The 16118-nt window shown below is 48.5% G+C and overlaps 1 protein-coding gene across 2 annotated transcripts in view; it reads right to left on the bottom strand.

Annotated features, from left to right (window-relative positions):
- Positions 1-731: 731 nt before the first annotated feature.
- Positions 732-16118, bottom strand: part of PIP5K1C (phosphatidylinositol-4-phosphate 5-kinase type 1 gamma) — a 74240-nt gene continuing 58853 nt past the window's right edge. Inside the window, exons 13-17 of one of the 2 annotated variants that reach the window (XM_077841798.1) lie at positions 14824-14965; positions 14541-14573; positions 12084-12188; positions 11539-11671; positions 732-6768 (exon numbers count right to left, since the gene is read on the bottom strand). In XM_077841798.1, coding sequence (XP_077697924.1) covers positions 6766-6768; positions 11539-11671; positions 12084-12188; positions 14541-14573; positions 14824-14965 — 416 coding nt within the window. In that variant the 3' untranslated portion in view covers positions 732-6765. Of the gene's footprint in view, positions 6769-11538; positions 11672-12083; positions 12189-14540; positions 14574-14823; positions 14966-15871; positions 16041-16118 lie in introns of those variants that run through there. The other variant, XR_013348725.1, reaches the window with a different exon arrangement.

Raw genomic sequence — 16118 nt, 5'->3', positions numbered from 1 at the left:
ATACAGCATCCAGTGCAAGAGGTCCTATAGGTCAGGGTTTTTCAACCTGTGGGTCATGACCCTAAGTGGGGTCACCAAAGTGTTTCAGAGGGTCACATAAGCAGCTCTGGTCCTGTGGGTCTGGGCAGGTTTGCCTCCCTGCTCCAGGCATTGCAACCTTCAGCATCAGAGTGCCACTCAGGTTTGGTCCCACTGCCCCTCCATCGTGAGAGGTGGCTGGCTGGCGAAATTTGAGAGAGTGGTGCTGCCAGCCCATGCTCCAGGCTGCAATGCGACTTGCAAATTTGGTCCATCAGGGGCGAGGCCAAACATGAGCGATGCTGCAACCCCAGAGGTCGCAACATCTAGAGCAGGGAGCTGAGTCCAGCCTGCCCCACAGTTCAGGAGTGACCGCTGCAGGGCTCTGCAAACCTCCCCTGGAGCATTCCTTACCCTTAAGGGTAGGGCCCACCCCCAGGGCCCATTCCCTGCCAGGGGCAGGACACAACCCCCTTCCCCAGGCCTATTTACAGGGTTGTGACAGGCCATCAACATACACAAATCGGTCCTGAGGCCAGAAAGGTTGAAAACCTTTGCTACAGGTTTCAGAGTAGCAGCCGTGTTAGTCTGTATTTGCAAAAAGAAAAGGAGGACTTGTGGCACCTTAGAGACTAACACATTTATTTGAGCATAAGCTTTAGTGAGCTACAGCTCACTTCATCGGATGCATTCAATGAAGAGATTGAGGCAACTGCATGATTACCCTATTTATTAGAGAGATCCTTTCCAAAATAAAGGAAGGGGGAGGAGGGGACGCAGAATGATGAGGCTGTTGCATACAAGTTGCAGTGGTTGTACATTTTGTACAGAAATTCCACGGCTCTGGGTTCAAAGGTACAGCTCTCCCCTCCACAAAAAAGAGCTTAGAGATTGTCAAAGTATTGTCAGATTCAAAAGTTCTAATAGAACCTGCTGAAATAGTTAAGGACATACAACGTTTCATAAATTACAAAGTAAAACATGAGAGAAGATTGACCTCAATGCAATTTAACAACAAAAAAAGGTTTTGCTTTGATCAGAGTTTAATGCGAGTTAACTCACTGCAAGTTAAGTGGAGTTAGCCAACATGTCTGTGACAATGGCTGTGGGCACGTCACAGGTGGGTCAGGACACGAATGTGTGGATTGTCCACATATTTACAAACGAATTAACCAACCAAACTCGAGTGACAAACCCAAGTCTCAACAAAACCAGCAGTCCCTTTGTGAGGGTCAGGAATGAGCACAGGTTATGACTGTAGGAAACATCACCAACAGGTGAGAGAGGACTCTGCTATTAACAAGAGTATTGCCTTTTTAGCTTTCATGATTCCAGGAGAACATTGCATCTAAACTGTCTCACAAAATGCCTTAGTTTTAATACAGTACAATAGTTCAAACAGTATCCACTTTCTGAGCAATAGCAGCCATCAGAGACAAGACAAACTAGGGGTGCAATCTCACGCTGAAAGTATTTACAAAATTCTTTACACTAAAAAGGAAAACAATATTTTTAGGAACCATTCCCATGGGGTTTCGGGTAAGGCAATTAATTCACTAGACATTATAAATAGTTTGCTTGCCTCTGTGTTTACATCAAAGACGACATTATGCTTTATCGCACAGCTGAAGAACAATTAGCATCAATTTACGTTTCTCTGAGAAAAGACTTCCAAAAAAGCGTTCAGGACTTAAACTGAAACAAAAAAAAGAAAAACATGACAATATCCATGGATTCTCATCATTTTTTTCAGAGAAGAACTCCCCCCTCCCTCCCACAAAAAACCCTACTTACATTCTTTATGTGGAGCATACATACAAAATGACCTAATATGAACATCAGCTATATTATACTTGGTCTAATGTAGACTTCAAACAAATCAGACATGATCCAGTAAGTCTGAGCTCTCTCATCTGCCTTTCCATCTAAAAACGTGGGCAATGATGCTGGGTGGGAGTGTGAAGAAAAGATACCAAGGCTGGTTTTAGCTGCTCAGGGAAGGCTCTGCTAGAAGGAAAGGCTGGAACGTGTTTCAAGAGAGTCAACCGGCTGACGATGACAGGGACAAACAGAGCTTGTGTCATCCTAATGCTGCCATCAAGGATCACAGTCATGCCAGCTTCAGTGCTGAGATTAAAACTTTTTGCGGTTTCACGAAGTGTGATTTCGACACTCACCCAGATGATACTGGCAGGGGCGTGACAGCAGGATACTTGCAGTGACTGACTGCTAGCAGCAGTAAAGGATACAGCTACGGATCCCAGTCTCCTAGCAGAGCCTGGGGCTTTTGGGGGTTCCAGAAGTCTCTCTGGAGCTGCAGTCTGTTCATTTTCAGTGACTGAGCACACAGGTGGAGTCTTCTCCAGAGAAGCTGTTGCTCCTGTTCCCTCTGGGGAGTTCCCAAATGAACACAGAACTCATTGGAGCGGAGTTTGTTTTGATGGTGCACCTGTTGAATCATTCAAACTGAGGCTTCTCCCGCCAAGGAGCTGCTTGAGAAAGGCTCAGGCTTGTGATGGAACACCCAGCAAGTAACAGCCCAGAGGCCAGAACCATGCACCTTGGCAGTCAACATTTTGCATTTCTTTGCTGAAGTGGGGTCTTAATTATACCCCCGTCTGCATTCCGCACCCTGTAGTCTGGCACGAGACACTCCCCTCGGAATCCCCTACACCAGAGCTCAGAAATAGCCTTAGCAGAAGCAATGGTCACCCACTTTGAACAGGTGAGATAGGCAGGATGCAGGGATGATGGTGAGACAGTAATGACATGAAGCTACTTTGAAGCCTGGGGTCTCACTGGATTGTTCCACTAACATTTCAGTGGAAAGGGAACAAGGTGTCTCCTTTCAAAGATATAAGTAGACTAGATCTTGAAACAGGCGATAGCTCATAAGCAAACTGTCAGCTATAGTGAAGCAAACAATGAAAATCCTGGTAGATACAGTAAATGTAAGAATGCAACTTTCATACCACCCTAAGAATGAATGTGACACAGTACAGCTACAGCTCATGCTGTAGTGAGCAAGCAGATTGACTGCTGTTTAAACAGACACCCCTCAGTCTCCGAGAGAGGCCCCTGAGAAATTCTACAAACCCTTCCTTCCCCCCAGTGCAAAGCCTCACCGTAGAACTAGGGCAGAATCAACCAGCAGAATCTCGTGATGCAACCCCTCTCCTCCCCGGCCCCAAAGAAAATGTCTGTGTCATCCCTAGAGGTAACTGACAGTAGCAGACCCCTAGCTCCATCCAGCTCTAGAAGTGGGGAGCTCTCACATGCCACCTACTGTAGGATTAAGTCTTGCAAAGCTACTGTGCTGAAAGCCAGGAGGCAGGGAAAAAAAAAAAAAAAAGAGTCCAATTGATGGAAGAGGAGCCTGTTTTGAGCCCCAGGATATATCTACACTGCAATTAAACTCCCATGGCTGGCCTGTGCCAGCTGACTTGGGCATGTGAGGCTAATTGCAGAGTAGAGGTTCAGGCTTCAGCTGAGGCCCAGGCTCTAGGACTCTGTGCGGTGGGAGGGTCCCAGAGCTTGGACAGCAGCCCAAGCTGGAACATCTACACTGCAGTGAAACAGCTCCTTAGCCCAAGCCTCAGCCAGCTGGCATGGGCCACCCACAGGTGTCTTATTGCAATGCAGACATACCCTACAGCTCCCTTCCTTCATCCAGCTGCCTCTCCCATAATGGAAATGGGAGTTTAAACCTACTGCGGGGCACTTTGTAACGTACAAGATAACACAGCACAATGCTTTTGGGGATGGGACTGCACGTGAACAACATGGTTTATTTCTGACCAACTCCCCCTGCAGTGCGGCTCCTGGGAAGGGTTTTTTGATAATGTGGTTCTTTTGCATGTCCCAGGGTATCTGTATCTTTATAAGAAGTTCAGAGTCAATAACAGACCCTAAAATACTTGCTTGCTGCAAAGGGCTGAAAACAAGAGATTTACACAGATGAAGCTGCTCTAGAAAGTCACGGAGCGGAAAACCCTGTCAGCAAGGAGTAATTCTGGAACGGAGGAAGCAAGATCAGTTTTCCATCACCACAGAACAGGGCTCTCTGCTTCAGCCTCTAATGTGGGAGCAGACCAAGGAAACTCCACAGTTGCAAAATTCATCACCAGAAAGTCTTTGCCACAGAGATACTGATTGGAGTGGGTGTATTGGATAGATTAGAGATATTCCAAATGGTTGAAAGTAATAATATCCTGCTCTTTATTCTTGGGCAATCAGAAGTGCCAAACTTCAGCATATTCTTTTAAAGGCATAAGGCTAAAGATTTGATTAGCTGCTTCCTTTCAGAGCCCTGAAATGCTGGTCAGAGATGGGCCTAGCTCATCTTCATTGCTCCTCCCAAAGCCTAGTTTACTGGATGTTGAAATCAAGGGCTTGGTTGTCACAGGGCGGAACATCTGTGCAGCTCCCACTGGCTTCATTTGGACCTGGAGCTGCTCAGTGCTTCAGAAAAATCACACTGTACGTTTAACTGTGTTCTGAAATCTTTTGCCTTTAGCACTCGGCAACACCTGAATCTACACACTGCTCACCTCCCTAGCTCCTTTGCCCAGCCTTCTCTTTGGAGAGGAGACAGCCAGGTGAACCTGGGCTAAGCACGACAGACCACCAAATCCCCGAGTGAAGTTGGCTATACTTGTGTGTAATGAGAGAAGGGGCTGTGATTCGGAGAAAGCTTTTAGGAACCTGCCAGAGTTCTGTAGCAGATTCGCCACCTGACTCATGGATGTAATGGCAGCATCTGTGTTTTCACAGCTGATAATGAGAGAAGTTAATCCTTTTAAACCCACCTGGATTCCAAAGAAAGGACATTCTAGACCAATCAAGATGAAGATCAAGTGGTGGAATAGCGTCTCCGAAGCCTGGCACATGTTAGGGAGAGCAAGTCTTCGGCCTCTGCGGGCCGGGATTGAAAAGTCAGGCTCCGGGTATTTAAAGAAAGAGGAGAAAAAAGTCACCAGATGAAAACCCTCAGAACACTGACGGCTCCCGGGAAAAGCTTCGACGCTCCCCTGACCCAGCCTGCCTTCTGGGACCTGAATGACAAGTATGTCCCGAGTGCTGCCAGGACAGATTGTGGTACTAGCTCTTCAGTGCTTGGCACGCAAGCCTATAGACTGGGGACATCCTCTGATGGCTACTGCACAGGGCAGCTTGAGAACAGAGGTTTGAAGAATGTAACAGCATTAAAAAGTGATCTTTACCCCTCACTTTACACGAGAGTCCAAGGAGGACAGAGACAAGCCCAAGCCCCCTCTGAGCTCAAGACTTTCTAATTCATGGGAGAGGAGATGGGATTGCTAGAGAAGTCAGGACCTACAGCTACAGTCACGAGGAGGAATTTGAAGTCAACACCGGGTCACTGCTTTGTGCCATTCATTGGTTAAGTGAAGCCAAATCTTGTCTGGTCTAAAGACTGCAGCCTGCAAAGATGCCTCTAGAGCACTGACAGCAGCACTATCCACCTCAGAGGCCACATCACACAGCTGGCCTCCCCTGGCTGCGCGTCCAATAGCATGTGTCACATGCCCAATACAGACGCTTCCAGCTGGGCTTCGCTGACTTCCTTCAATATGGGGGAAGGGTGGCATGTTGGTTTCAGCTATGAAGGAATACACGTGAACCTCTGAGCCACCCTCACTCGCTTAAGCATCAGAGTCATGAACATGCTGCTGCTAAGTGACTTCAATAGCCTGCAATGCCCAGCCGCAGCTGTCACAGTTCTCCTCCTTCCACACCCCATGGCCGAGGCAGCAGTCTGCCAGAATATCAGTCTGCCAGCAGATCAGGGCAGATCTCCAGCCCACCACTGAGCAGCACAGTTCATGGTGAAGGCAGAGCCCCACCATCTCCAACACCCAGAAGAGAGCCAAGCCAAGAAGCCATGCCATTACAGCCAGGGTTTTTTTTGCTTCTCCCATACAGTTGATTGTAGAGGTCACTAGCGATTTCTAAATTCAGATCAAGTGGCATGTCTAACTCAGACTGCTTTAATATTAGAGCAATTCTAGTTACTGGCCTTGAATACATTGCATTTACATAGCACCTTTCAATCTGAGGGTCCAAGTGCTTTGACAAAGGTGGGGATTACCCACATTCACACATGTGGAAACCGAGGCACAGAGTGGCTAAGTGACTTGCCCAAGGTCCCACAGAGTCTGGACTCCTGACTCCCAGTCCTGTTGTCTGGGGGTTAGACCACACTGCCTCCTCATCAGTGAAGCTAGGACTGGACCTGCCCTCCTCACACCCCCGAAGTGAAGATTGCTCTCTGTCTCCTGTGAGGTTTCACACTCTTGATGAAGCACATAAATAGAATATGACAACCAAAAAAAGTGCAGTAAACTAAATGTTTAAAAAAAGCACATTTGTGCAGTGTCTGTGCAAAGATAAAAAATAAATACATGATTAAAAATTAAAAAGGTTCACAGTATCACACATGGATAGGTAGCTGTAGTGGTGCCTGTCTGGAAACAGTCACTACCCAGGACTCTTTCCAGCCCACTTTACATAGGAGCTCTGGGTGGGAGGTTTATTTGCTGTCCATGTCTCGGATAGGTATAAATACACGTTTAGAGAACATTTCGCTCCAGCCTGAAACGCAGTGCCCAGGATCCAGCAGTGCAGCAAGCTCTTCCCCATTCCATCAGAACGACTGTCAATGAAAGGGAACGCATCAACCTGCAGAGGGAAACGCTGCTCTCTGGGTCTTCAGTGTCTGCATAGAGATTACTGAAAGAGGCAAGGAGGAGGAGTTAGCAGGTGGTGGCTGTGCTGATTTCAGTTAGCTTCACACTTTGCTAAGTCCCCTATATAGAGCGAGAGAACCATGCTCCCTTTGTACCCTCAGGTAACAGAACAGTTTAGATCTGAGGACTCTGGCTCAATGAGGTTTGACTGTACTAGAAACAACTCAACAGAACCACCAGGAGTGTCGTCAAAGTGAACCTGCTTTCGGACTACACAGCAGATCTTGCCTGCTGCCAAAGAGCCAATCTAAGATGCAGCAGGACTACCCCAGCCATGCGAGTGCCACCCCTGCTAAAGCCAAGCCCCAGAGCCCCAAACCATATCCTGGCACCGCAGCCCATGTTCAGAGCTTGCCCCTCTGGGTGCACATCAAAGCTTTCTTGAACACTTACTGTATCACTCTCCTCATCGGAGACAGAGTGGACTTGAGTGCTATAGTGGAGAGGGGAGTAAACCCAACTCCTCTCGTCTGTAGGCTGCCAGAGTCGGCAGGGATAGTGCAAGAAGAGCAGCGGCAGAGCAGGGAGCGAGGGAGAGAAAAGGAGAAAATAGAGAGAGCAGGAAAATACAATAAGAACAGCTGTACACCCGGAGGAAGAACTGATTTTACAACAAGACTTCAGTGAAGGAGCCTTCCTCATCCTCAATACGTACCTTAGCCCCTAACAACGTCTGGGAGAGCCGCTAGTTGCGCTGCTAAAATGGAAATCTCTGTTCAGCTGCAGGGCAGAGGGCAACACTTTCCAGTTCCATGGCACCTTCCGTGTGAGCACCTCAAAGAGCTTTCAAGGCATTAATTAAGCCTCAAAGCCCCTGCAAGACCAGCACCAGCCCCAATGACAGATGGGGAACCAAGGCACAAAAAGCTAAGTGACTTGCCTAAGTCCCACAGCAGGTCAGTGGCAGAGCTGGAATTAGACCCCAGATCTCTGGACTCCCAATGCTGCATTTTACCAACAAGACCATTCCTTTCCCCACACCTTCAGCTGCAGTCGCATCTGCTCATGTTGGATGTTACTGTCACTTTAAAGTTAAGGGAGCTTTTATGGCAAAGCCAACAATATTTGTAACCCCCTTGTGCTGACGTGCCAAGCAAGGCGGTGGAAGTGCAGGGTTAGATCATGTTGGACCATGAAGAGGAGCTGGTTAGTCATCAATTGGAGACAGCAGGGAAATGGAGAACAGGGACTGGGGATGACAAAGGAGGCAACACAGAACTGGATTGTTTTGGGGAAGGATCCAGGGACTTAGCTACCCCAGAACCGCATTAATGCAACAGAAATGTGCTTCTGCTTCCAGATGAGCAGGGAGAGACTTGCAGTCGAACGCAAGGCAAGACACAGTTCAAGGGGGAGCCACTTTCATCGTCAATCAGTTTGGTTTCCCACCGTGGTGTCTGAAGGCACGAGGTAAAGGAAGCAGGGTTGGCACTGAGTCTACGACATACAGCTACAACCAGCCAGACAAGCTTCGGTGCACTGGGGGGCGGGGAGGTCTACGACACGGAACTCCAAGGATAACTGCAGGTTGTGCCAACAAGGAGCCGCTGGGGGGGTACCAGAATCCAGAGCTGAAGCTTTAAGTGCTGTGCTAGAGCCCCCAGAGCCCCTTCCCACTGTGCAGAGCCCGCCCTGCTCCAGATCCTTTGCTCCCCATAGCTGAGAATTACTGCTCTGGCTGAGTGAGCCCTGAACTCCACCACCCACCTTCCAAGCCTTTCGTGAGCACCAGAGGCAGGTGTCTAGCGACAGCTGCTTTAGAAATGGGTCTGTGTGGTGACAGAGGAGAAGCATTCTGAGTGTGGGCTAGAGTTAACCCCTCGGTGCTGGGACTTCCTAATAAATGGGGGACAAAGTGGGTTTACAAGATCCTGGGTGTGGGGGAGAAGAGGTTAACGATTCTCTCTCAACTCTCTCACTCCTTCCCCACCCCATCTTGCCAGGCCCAGCCTGCACATTGCTCGCCACCTACATCCCATCTGCTTAATGCCCCCAGCCTCGCACCATGGCAGAGGAGGGGCTGGGAATACCAGCACCCATTAAACAGTCCCTTTGGACAGAGGCCTTGGAAGGGGAACAATTATCCCAAGTTTATAAATGGGGAAAACAAGTGAAAAGGTGAAGTGACACTCCCAAGGTCTCAGCCTGCTGAGGGCAGGGAAGGCACTGCACCCTAGGCTGGAGTCCCCAGCAGTTTCCCTCTTAGATCCCCTAAGCTGTAGAAACTGGTCAGTACGTTAGACACCTGGAAATCAGCCAGTGTCCTAAAGGGCCATGTTTGTAGCTGAATTTTATCCTCAGCTTCATACCGGCCGAGTGATGTCTTCCTGGAATCTAGCCTTGGCATTCCAGCCTACATGGCTCCCAGGAGGACTTGGCCCAGCAGGACATGTAAATACAGGGCCATGTTTAAGTTAATGGCAGATGTTGCCAAACATGCTGGCACAAAGGATTAATGATAAAGCACTTGGCTAAATTCAGTCAATCTCATAACTGGCCGAGAAAAAGGGGGGCAGGAAGGAGGGAGACGCTCTCCCAATCAGCTCCATTACCCTGGGTCCAGCTGAGATCTTTGGAAAGAGGCTGTAGAGGGTAACTAACCAAGGGCTTGCTGGCCATGCAGCCTTTATCTGCGGAGCCTGAATTGCTGTGCAGACACCCCACAAAACAGAACTAGTCCCTGGGGCATCTAGGAGAGAGGGAACCGCTAGGCCTTTGCTTGACCCCAGTGTTTCAAAGCTGCAGCCTGGCTCCCTTGAGTGCTAGCATGTTCACTTACAGTCCCAGAGGAAAACGAGGCGGCTCGGAGTCTGCGCTGGCGGGGAGAGTAAATCCAGTACCTCCCATCCGTGAACTGGATGGCACCAGGGCAAGTGAGGTGAGAAAGGAAACAGAGGAGAAAGGATGAAGTGAAAGAAAGGATGAAAGAGAACGCAACCAAGGGGCTGGGCATCTCCAGGTCTGAAAGGATTAGCTGGCAAGGGAGCCATGCGTGGGAACAGCCGAGCCCCATGCCCAGCCACGCTGCTCTGCGCCTCTATTCCCCTGCAGTGAGTAGGGAGATAAAGTGCATCCCCATGCCCCTCTGTTGCTGCTTTAAGCACTGGAAAGCAGATCTTTCTCAAAGGTGAGTTTATGCTCCCTTGCGACTTCTCCTCTGGTCCAAGCATCCCTTCAGATTCCCCCCAGAATGCAGCTAGCTATTGGACAGGGCAGCCAGTCCGAACCAGCATCATGCTCAGCTGCTCACTTGAGTTACCACTTAAGCAGTTTTCCTAGGTGAGAACCAGTGGGAACTAAAACTCGGTGCATTTCCCTTCATCTCAGTTGTTTGGAGAGACATACCACAGCACACTACACATGGCAACGCAAAGCCAGAGGGCTCAGATGAGTTATGAAATGCTGATGATGGATTACACGATTTGTGCACACTGCTAGGCACAGCACACCAACCCATCCATCCCAACAGGCAGCATCCTTAAGAAAGGCAGGTGGGCTTGTCTATGGCTGGGTGGTGGGGGAATGGGGGGTTGAACCCTGCTAGAAGGCACTTCCCAATGAGAAGGGAAGTTACCAGAAGGCAGCTCGCACTCAACTGCCATCCACAGGCAAATAAAGAGCAGCAAATGTTAGGGAAAGCTGTTTGCATTTTGAATCGCATGCATAAAAAAATCAAAACAGACAAGCTTTTAAAACTGAGCCAATTCCTCCTGCAGCTCCCTGGAGCTGTCCAAATTACTCAGCAATGAATGAGCAATTCTGCAGTGGAGTCACATGAGCACAAGGAATGCCACAACATGATGCACGAATGCTCTAGGATACGCAATGTTTGAGGTACCCACTTTAGGGTGATCTCTGTTTCTATGGAAGTGCCAAATTGCAGGGCATGGCTCTTCCCTGCTGTAACTCCACTGCAGCCAAAACTAGCATCAACGCAAGGCTGAAGGTGTCAGCAGGCAGTCTGCCTCAACCTCTCCTTGCTGGCCTTTGGTAGTTCAGAGAGGAGGTACGTGTTGCTAGAAGTCTCCTCTCTCTCAAGTCTCCAGCAGGTGCTCAGACATTGCGAGAGCTGGTGGAGGGATACAGCTCAGAGATACTCCACGCTCTGCTGCCAACCCGGCAACCCCCTCACTTACTCCCTGCCTCAGTACTAGATTTCCACTGCACCATCTAACGCATCTGCCTGCAGGGAAAGGAAAAATCAGAGTTCACCACAGACCTCTGAAGTCAGCCAGCACAGTAACATCCTGACCTGTCTCCAGGAGGCTCTGAGGAAAGAATAGGATCTGAAGCCTCATCTTTTCAGGGAGAGAAACAATGAATTCTGCTCTGTGGGGAGGAAAGAACTTGCAGGGTAACTGTACGTTCAAAGCGACAGAGTCCCAGATATGGACAGCTGGCTTGTTTAAGCCTGTCAGACGTGTGCCTGTAGGTAGCAAAGTCGCTCATGTGGTGGACAGGCATGTCTACAATGTACATTGAAATAGCAATGCATACCTATCTCCTGTGCTTGAGCACATGCTATGTTTGAGTTATCAAAGGGTAAAACCAAAGTTACTGGGATTTAAAACCTTTCCATCTAACCAATGAGTGCATGGGCGACTGACAGCCACGTGTTTCAGATCCACAGGACATACATTACCCAGGTTAGACTATTTCCCTTCATCTGCTGCTTTGGTATCTCAGATCTAGCTACAGCGCTGCCTGAACACATTATGGGTGTAAGATGGACCAAGCAGACAGAGTATCTTACGAAGTATATGTCTGCAACTGGCACATCATCTTCATCTGAAGCCTGGCTGGCTGGCTCCGAGGCCTGGCTGGCTGTTTCCACTTCGATTGTAGCTGTGGCTGTTGCAATGGCACAGGCTGAAGAGGCTGCCTCCCTGGGTAAGAAGCAAAGAACGTGAGTCCAGTTTCCTCCATCAAAAAAGGATGGAGCTAATGTGATTTACTACAGGAGAGCTGAAGGGGACAGGAGACTGCAAATCTGGACACCATCACTGCTCCCCAGTGCTAAGGTGCAGATCAATGTGGGGTTAGAAGCAGAATCATTCAGCACCCTGGGTGAGGCACCTATGCTTTTGGAAGTTTGGTACCCAGAGCAAATCAGTCTTTATGCATCTCAAAGCTGAGATGGAGACATCAGCCCCTTCCAGGCCCTGGAGTGCCATAGGCTGGCCAGCACCTGGAGGAGCTGCGCTGAAGCAGCAGTGCCATGGGATTAAAGGCAGGAATTAGCGTTTCTTCATGGCCAATACCAACAGCAACTCCTGTCTTTTCCACATTGACACTTACCCTGCGTCGTCTTCCTCAGGAGCTATGATCTCAACATCACATTTGCTCTCCAGCTCTACGGTTATCTGCTGGAGCTCCTCTTCAACCCGAACCTCCTCCTGTGACCTGCAAAACCAAAGGTCCACAAGCCTATCTGCTCTGTTTCACATGGTCTCCTCCACCCCAGCGCTCAGGGTCTCCAAATACCACAGCACTGTAAGTCTGCTTTACGGCAGAAAAGCAATAGCCTCACGTACTGCAGCAGTGCTAGACTGGATGTGGCAAATGGCAGCCTTTTGCAACAGAAGTGGCCAGCACACCACCCATGGGCAGTTGCACAGCACACGCATAACACAGCTACATTAGGTCCTGCAGTCAGAGTCTCCTAGCGTCTGGTCCTTGGGACAACCGTTTCCGACAGCCTAACTTTCCAGCCCAGAGGGTCAATCCCCTCCAAGTTCTGCGGCTGGAGGAGAGAACCGGGGCAGTGGGATTAGCTGGAACAGGCCGGCTGACAACAGGAGACCCTGCTTTACCTCAGGATGGCTAGCAGCAGGAAGCTGCCTGCTGTAGGTGAGAAAAGCAGAGCTGCACAGCTGACTCAGGTGTGCTGAAGCTCCTTGCCCACTTCTGTGTTTCCTGCCATGCAAACATGTTCACAGGTACTAAAGGTGAATGACAAAGTCCAGACTAGATTATACACGTGTAACCCAAGGGAGAGCTGTGTCTCTGTCTCTGTGGATTGTCTGCCATTTCATTATTATGGTACCACTGCTCCTTTTCAATCCAAGTGGCTAGTCACAGTGTGGGGCGATGGGGACATTCCAGTTGGGAACAGCAATTGGTGATAGTCAGGTGTTTCTTTGCAGAGAATATATAAAGTCCTGTCTCTGAACACAAGAAATCAAATACCAGGAAACAGTTTCTTTTGCACACAGCACCAAGAACATTCTTTTCAGCCTGCACCCCTGATCCAAATCCCTCTGCCCAAGTTTCTTCCAGGGTCAGACACGGTACTTTCAGCTGCTCCTTCCTGCTGTCTGTGTTTCTCTGGTACCCAGTGTTCTGCTTTCCCCTGCCCCACAAAACACCAGCAAAAACCTCCTGGGGGATTCACACACTCTTTTTGTCCTAGGTGTGGGCTTATCCTTACAGATATGTTAATTGAAGGATGCACTCACACCTATCAATCTCAATAAGGTTTTAACTCAATCCATAATGAGGTTTCATCCAGTTCATAATATTATTTAAAGGGACGGCTTATTTTAGAGAGGCTTAGGCCTGGTTGACACATAGCTACACCGCTCAGGGGTGTGGAGAAAAAAAACTAAAACAAATAAACGTCCCCTCCCTACACACAGCCATGAGCACCAAAGCTATGGTTTCAGAGTAACGGCTGTGTTAGTCTGTATTCGCAAAAAGAAAAGGAGTACTTGTGGCACCTTAGAGACTAACCAATTTATTTGAGCATAAGCTATGATGTAGCTGCAGCTAGGTCCATGGAAGAATGCTTTCCACTGATTTAGCTACCACCACTTGGGGAGGAGGTGGTCCCACTATGATGGAAACGTCCCTTCTGTTGCTACAGGCTGCATCTACACTACAGATTTATGCTGGCATAGCTATGCTGCAATAGTCCCTGAAGACTAGACATGGCCTTAGAATAGATTATTCGTTCGATGGTCTTCATGCGAGGGGTCAATGTTTGCTAAGTGGAGGACACAATCAGCTGGGGAAGAGAGACTTATTTACAGTGTCCTGGGTTTGTAAGAGATACCTAAAGATATCGCAAACTCCCCCCATTTGCTCATTTGACAGTGCTTGTGCACACTGCATAGCCAGCAGGGGGAGCTCTCATATAGTTCTATGGGACTCAGCTTGGGAGCTTTGCAGTTTCTTATAGCGATGGCTCTTTAAAAATCCCAGAGGAAATTCTCCAGATACAGCACACAGAACCTCAACAAACTGGGTACGGTCCCTTTTGTTTTCTGAGCAAGTATTTTAAATTCACGTAGATTCATGTATTAATAAATGTGTACTTGCAGCACTTTTAGAGGATCTCAAAGGGCTTTCCACGCAAACATTAAGCCTCAGCCCCTTTATGAATAATGTAATTAGGCATCAGTTCCACAGGTGGGAAAACTGAGGCACAGAGGTAAGGGTCCACGTTTTCAAAAGCGTTTCCCTCCGGGTTGTCAGTTTTTAGGTGCCATTGTAAAGTGCTTGGAGATCTACTGATGAGAATTGGTAGATAAGAGCTGGGGACTATTATTATTTAATGTTACAGAGGGAGAAATTCACCCGTCTCTGCAGAAGGGGCCCAGCACAAAGCCTAGGCACCACTGAAATCCCACTTAAGCCCTCAAAATAGGCCTGAAGTGGTGTGCAGGCCTTGGCACTGTGGTTGCTTTTACTCAGCCCAGTCAGCTGAAGGGGATTTCTGGACACCAATTTCTAGAGCATGAAAGGATGTCTTACCTGCCATCCTGCCCTGGGGAGTGTGCACGCCTCCTGCGGAGACAAACCAAAAAACAAGTTTATCTGAGTGGCGATTTAAAAAAAACAAAAAACAAACGCCACAACAACCACGCTGTCCCTGAGAGGGCTGTTCTACTTGACAGCAATAATGAATCCCGAAAGCATGTTCCTCACTCCCGGGAGGGGTTTAATTAAAATCTTTGGCAGCACTCCATGGCAGAGCACAGCACACACTGCTGATTTGTAGGGCAGAGGCTAACCAGATTAAGAACACTGTCCTTACCTGTACCTGGGCTGCTCAGAGGTCTCCGAGGGAGACCGCTCAGGAACAGAGAGCGACGTTGAAGAGAGTGTCGTTGCTATGGAGGCTGTGGTTGCTTCTTCGAAGGAAGGAGGAGTGCAGGGTAGTAGGTCTGGCCTTCCTGCTATGCCGAAGACCAAGAGCAGAAAGACGACAGGAAAAGAACAGGCTGAATGAGTTAAATACAAGCAACACTGGCCGGTCTCCAGCCAGCTGCTGAAGCCATGTCAGTCATAGATTCATAGATATTTACGTGAGAAGGGACCATTATGATCACCTAGTCTGACCTGCACAATGCAGGCCACAGAATTTCACCCACCACTCCTGCAAAAAACCTCACACCTTTATCTGTGCTATTGAAGTCCTCAAATCGTAGTTTAAAGACTTCAAAGAGCAGAGAATCCTCCAGCAAGTGACCCATGCTACAGAGGAAGGCGAAAAACCTCCAGGGTATCTTCCAATCTGCCCTGGAGGAAAATTCCTTCCCGACCCCAAATATGGCGATCAGCTAAACCCTGAGCATATGGGCAAGATTCATCAGCCAGATACTACAGAAAATTCTTTCCTGGGTAACTCTGATCCCACCCCATCTAATATCCCATCACAGGCCATTGGGCCTATTTACCATGAATATTTAATTACCAAAACCATGTTATTCCATCATACCATCTCCTCCATAAACTTATCGAGTTTAATCTTAAAGCCAGATAGATCTTTTGCCCCCACTGCTTCCCTTGGAAGGCTGTTCCAAAACTTCACTCCTCTGATGGTTAGAAACCTTCGTCTTAATTTCTAGTCTAAATTTCCTGGTGGCCAGTTTATATCCATTTGTTCTTGTGTCCACATTGGTACTGAGCTTAAATAATTCCTCTCCCTCTCCGGTATTTATCCCTCTGATATATTTATAGAGAGCAATCATATCTCCCCTCAACCTTCTTTTAGTTAGGTTAAACAAGCCAAGCTCCTTGAGTCTCCTTTCATAAGACAAGTTTTCCATTCCTAGGATCATCCTAGTAGCCCTTCTCTGTACCTGTTCCAGTTTGAATTCATCCTTCTTAAACATGGAGACCAGAGCTGCACACAGTATTCCAGGTGAGGTCTCTCCAGTCCCTTGTATAACGGTACTAAAACCTCCTTATCCCTGCACCACCACTGGATCCACACCCCACGGGTAGCGGGCAGTCTTGAATGCTGTGCACCTGAGGAGGTGTTTGAGGGTGGTCATAAAAAGTGACTAACAGCGCTGGCTTGAGCTAGGTGAGGGCTCAGCAGATTTC

The sequence above is a fragment of the Eretmochelys imbricata genome, chromosome 25, assembly GCF_965152235.1.
Source record: "Eretmochelys imbricata isolate rEreImb1 chromosome 25, rEreImb1.hap1, whole genome shotgun sequence".
Classification (NCBI taxonomy): Eukaryota; Metazoa; Chordata; order Testudines; family Cheloniidae; genus Eretmochelys; species Eretmochelys imbricata.
The sequence above is the reverse complement of the archived record's forward strand: the minus strand, read 5'-3'. Positions and strand labels throughout refer to the sequence as shown.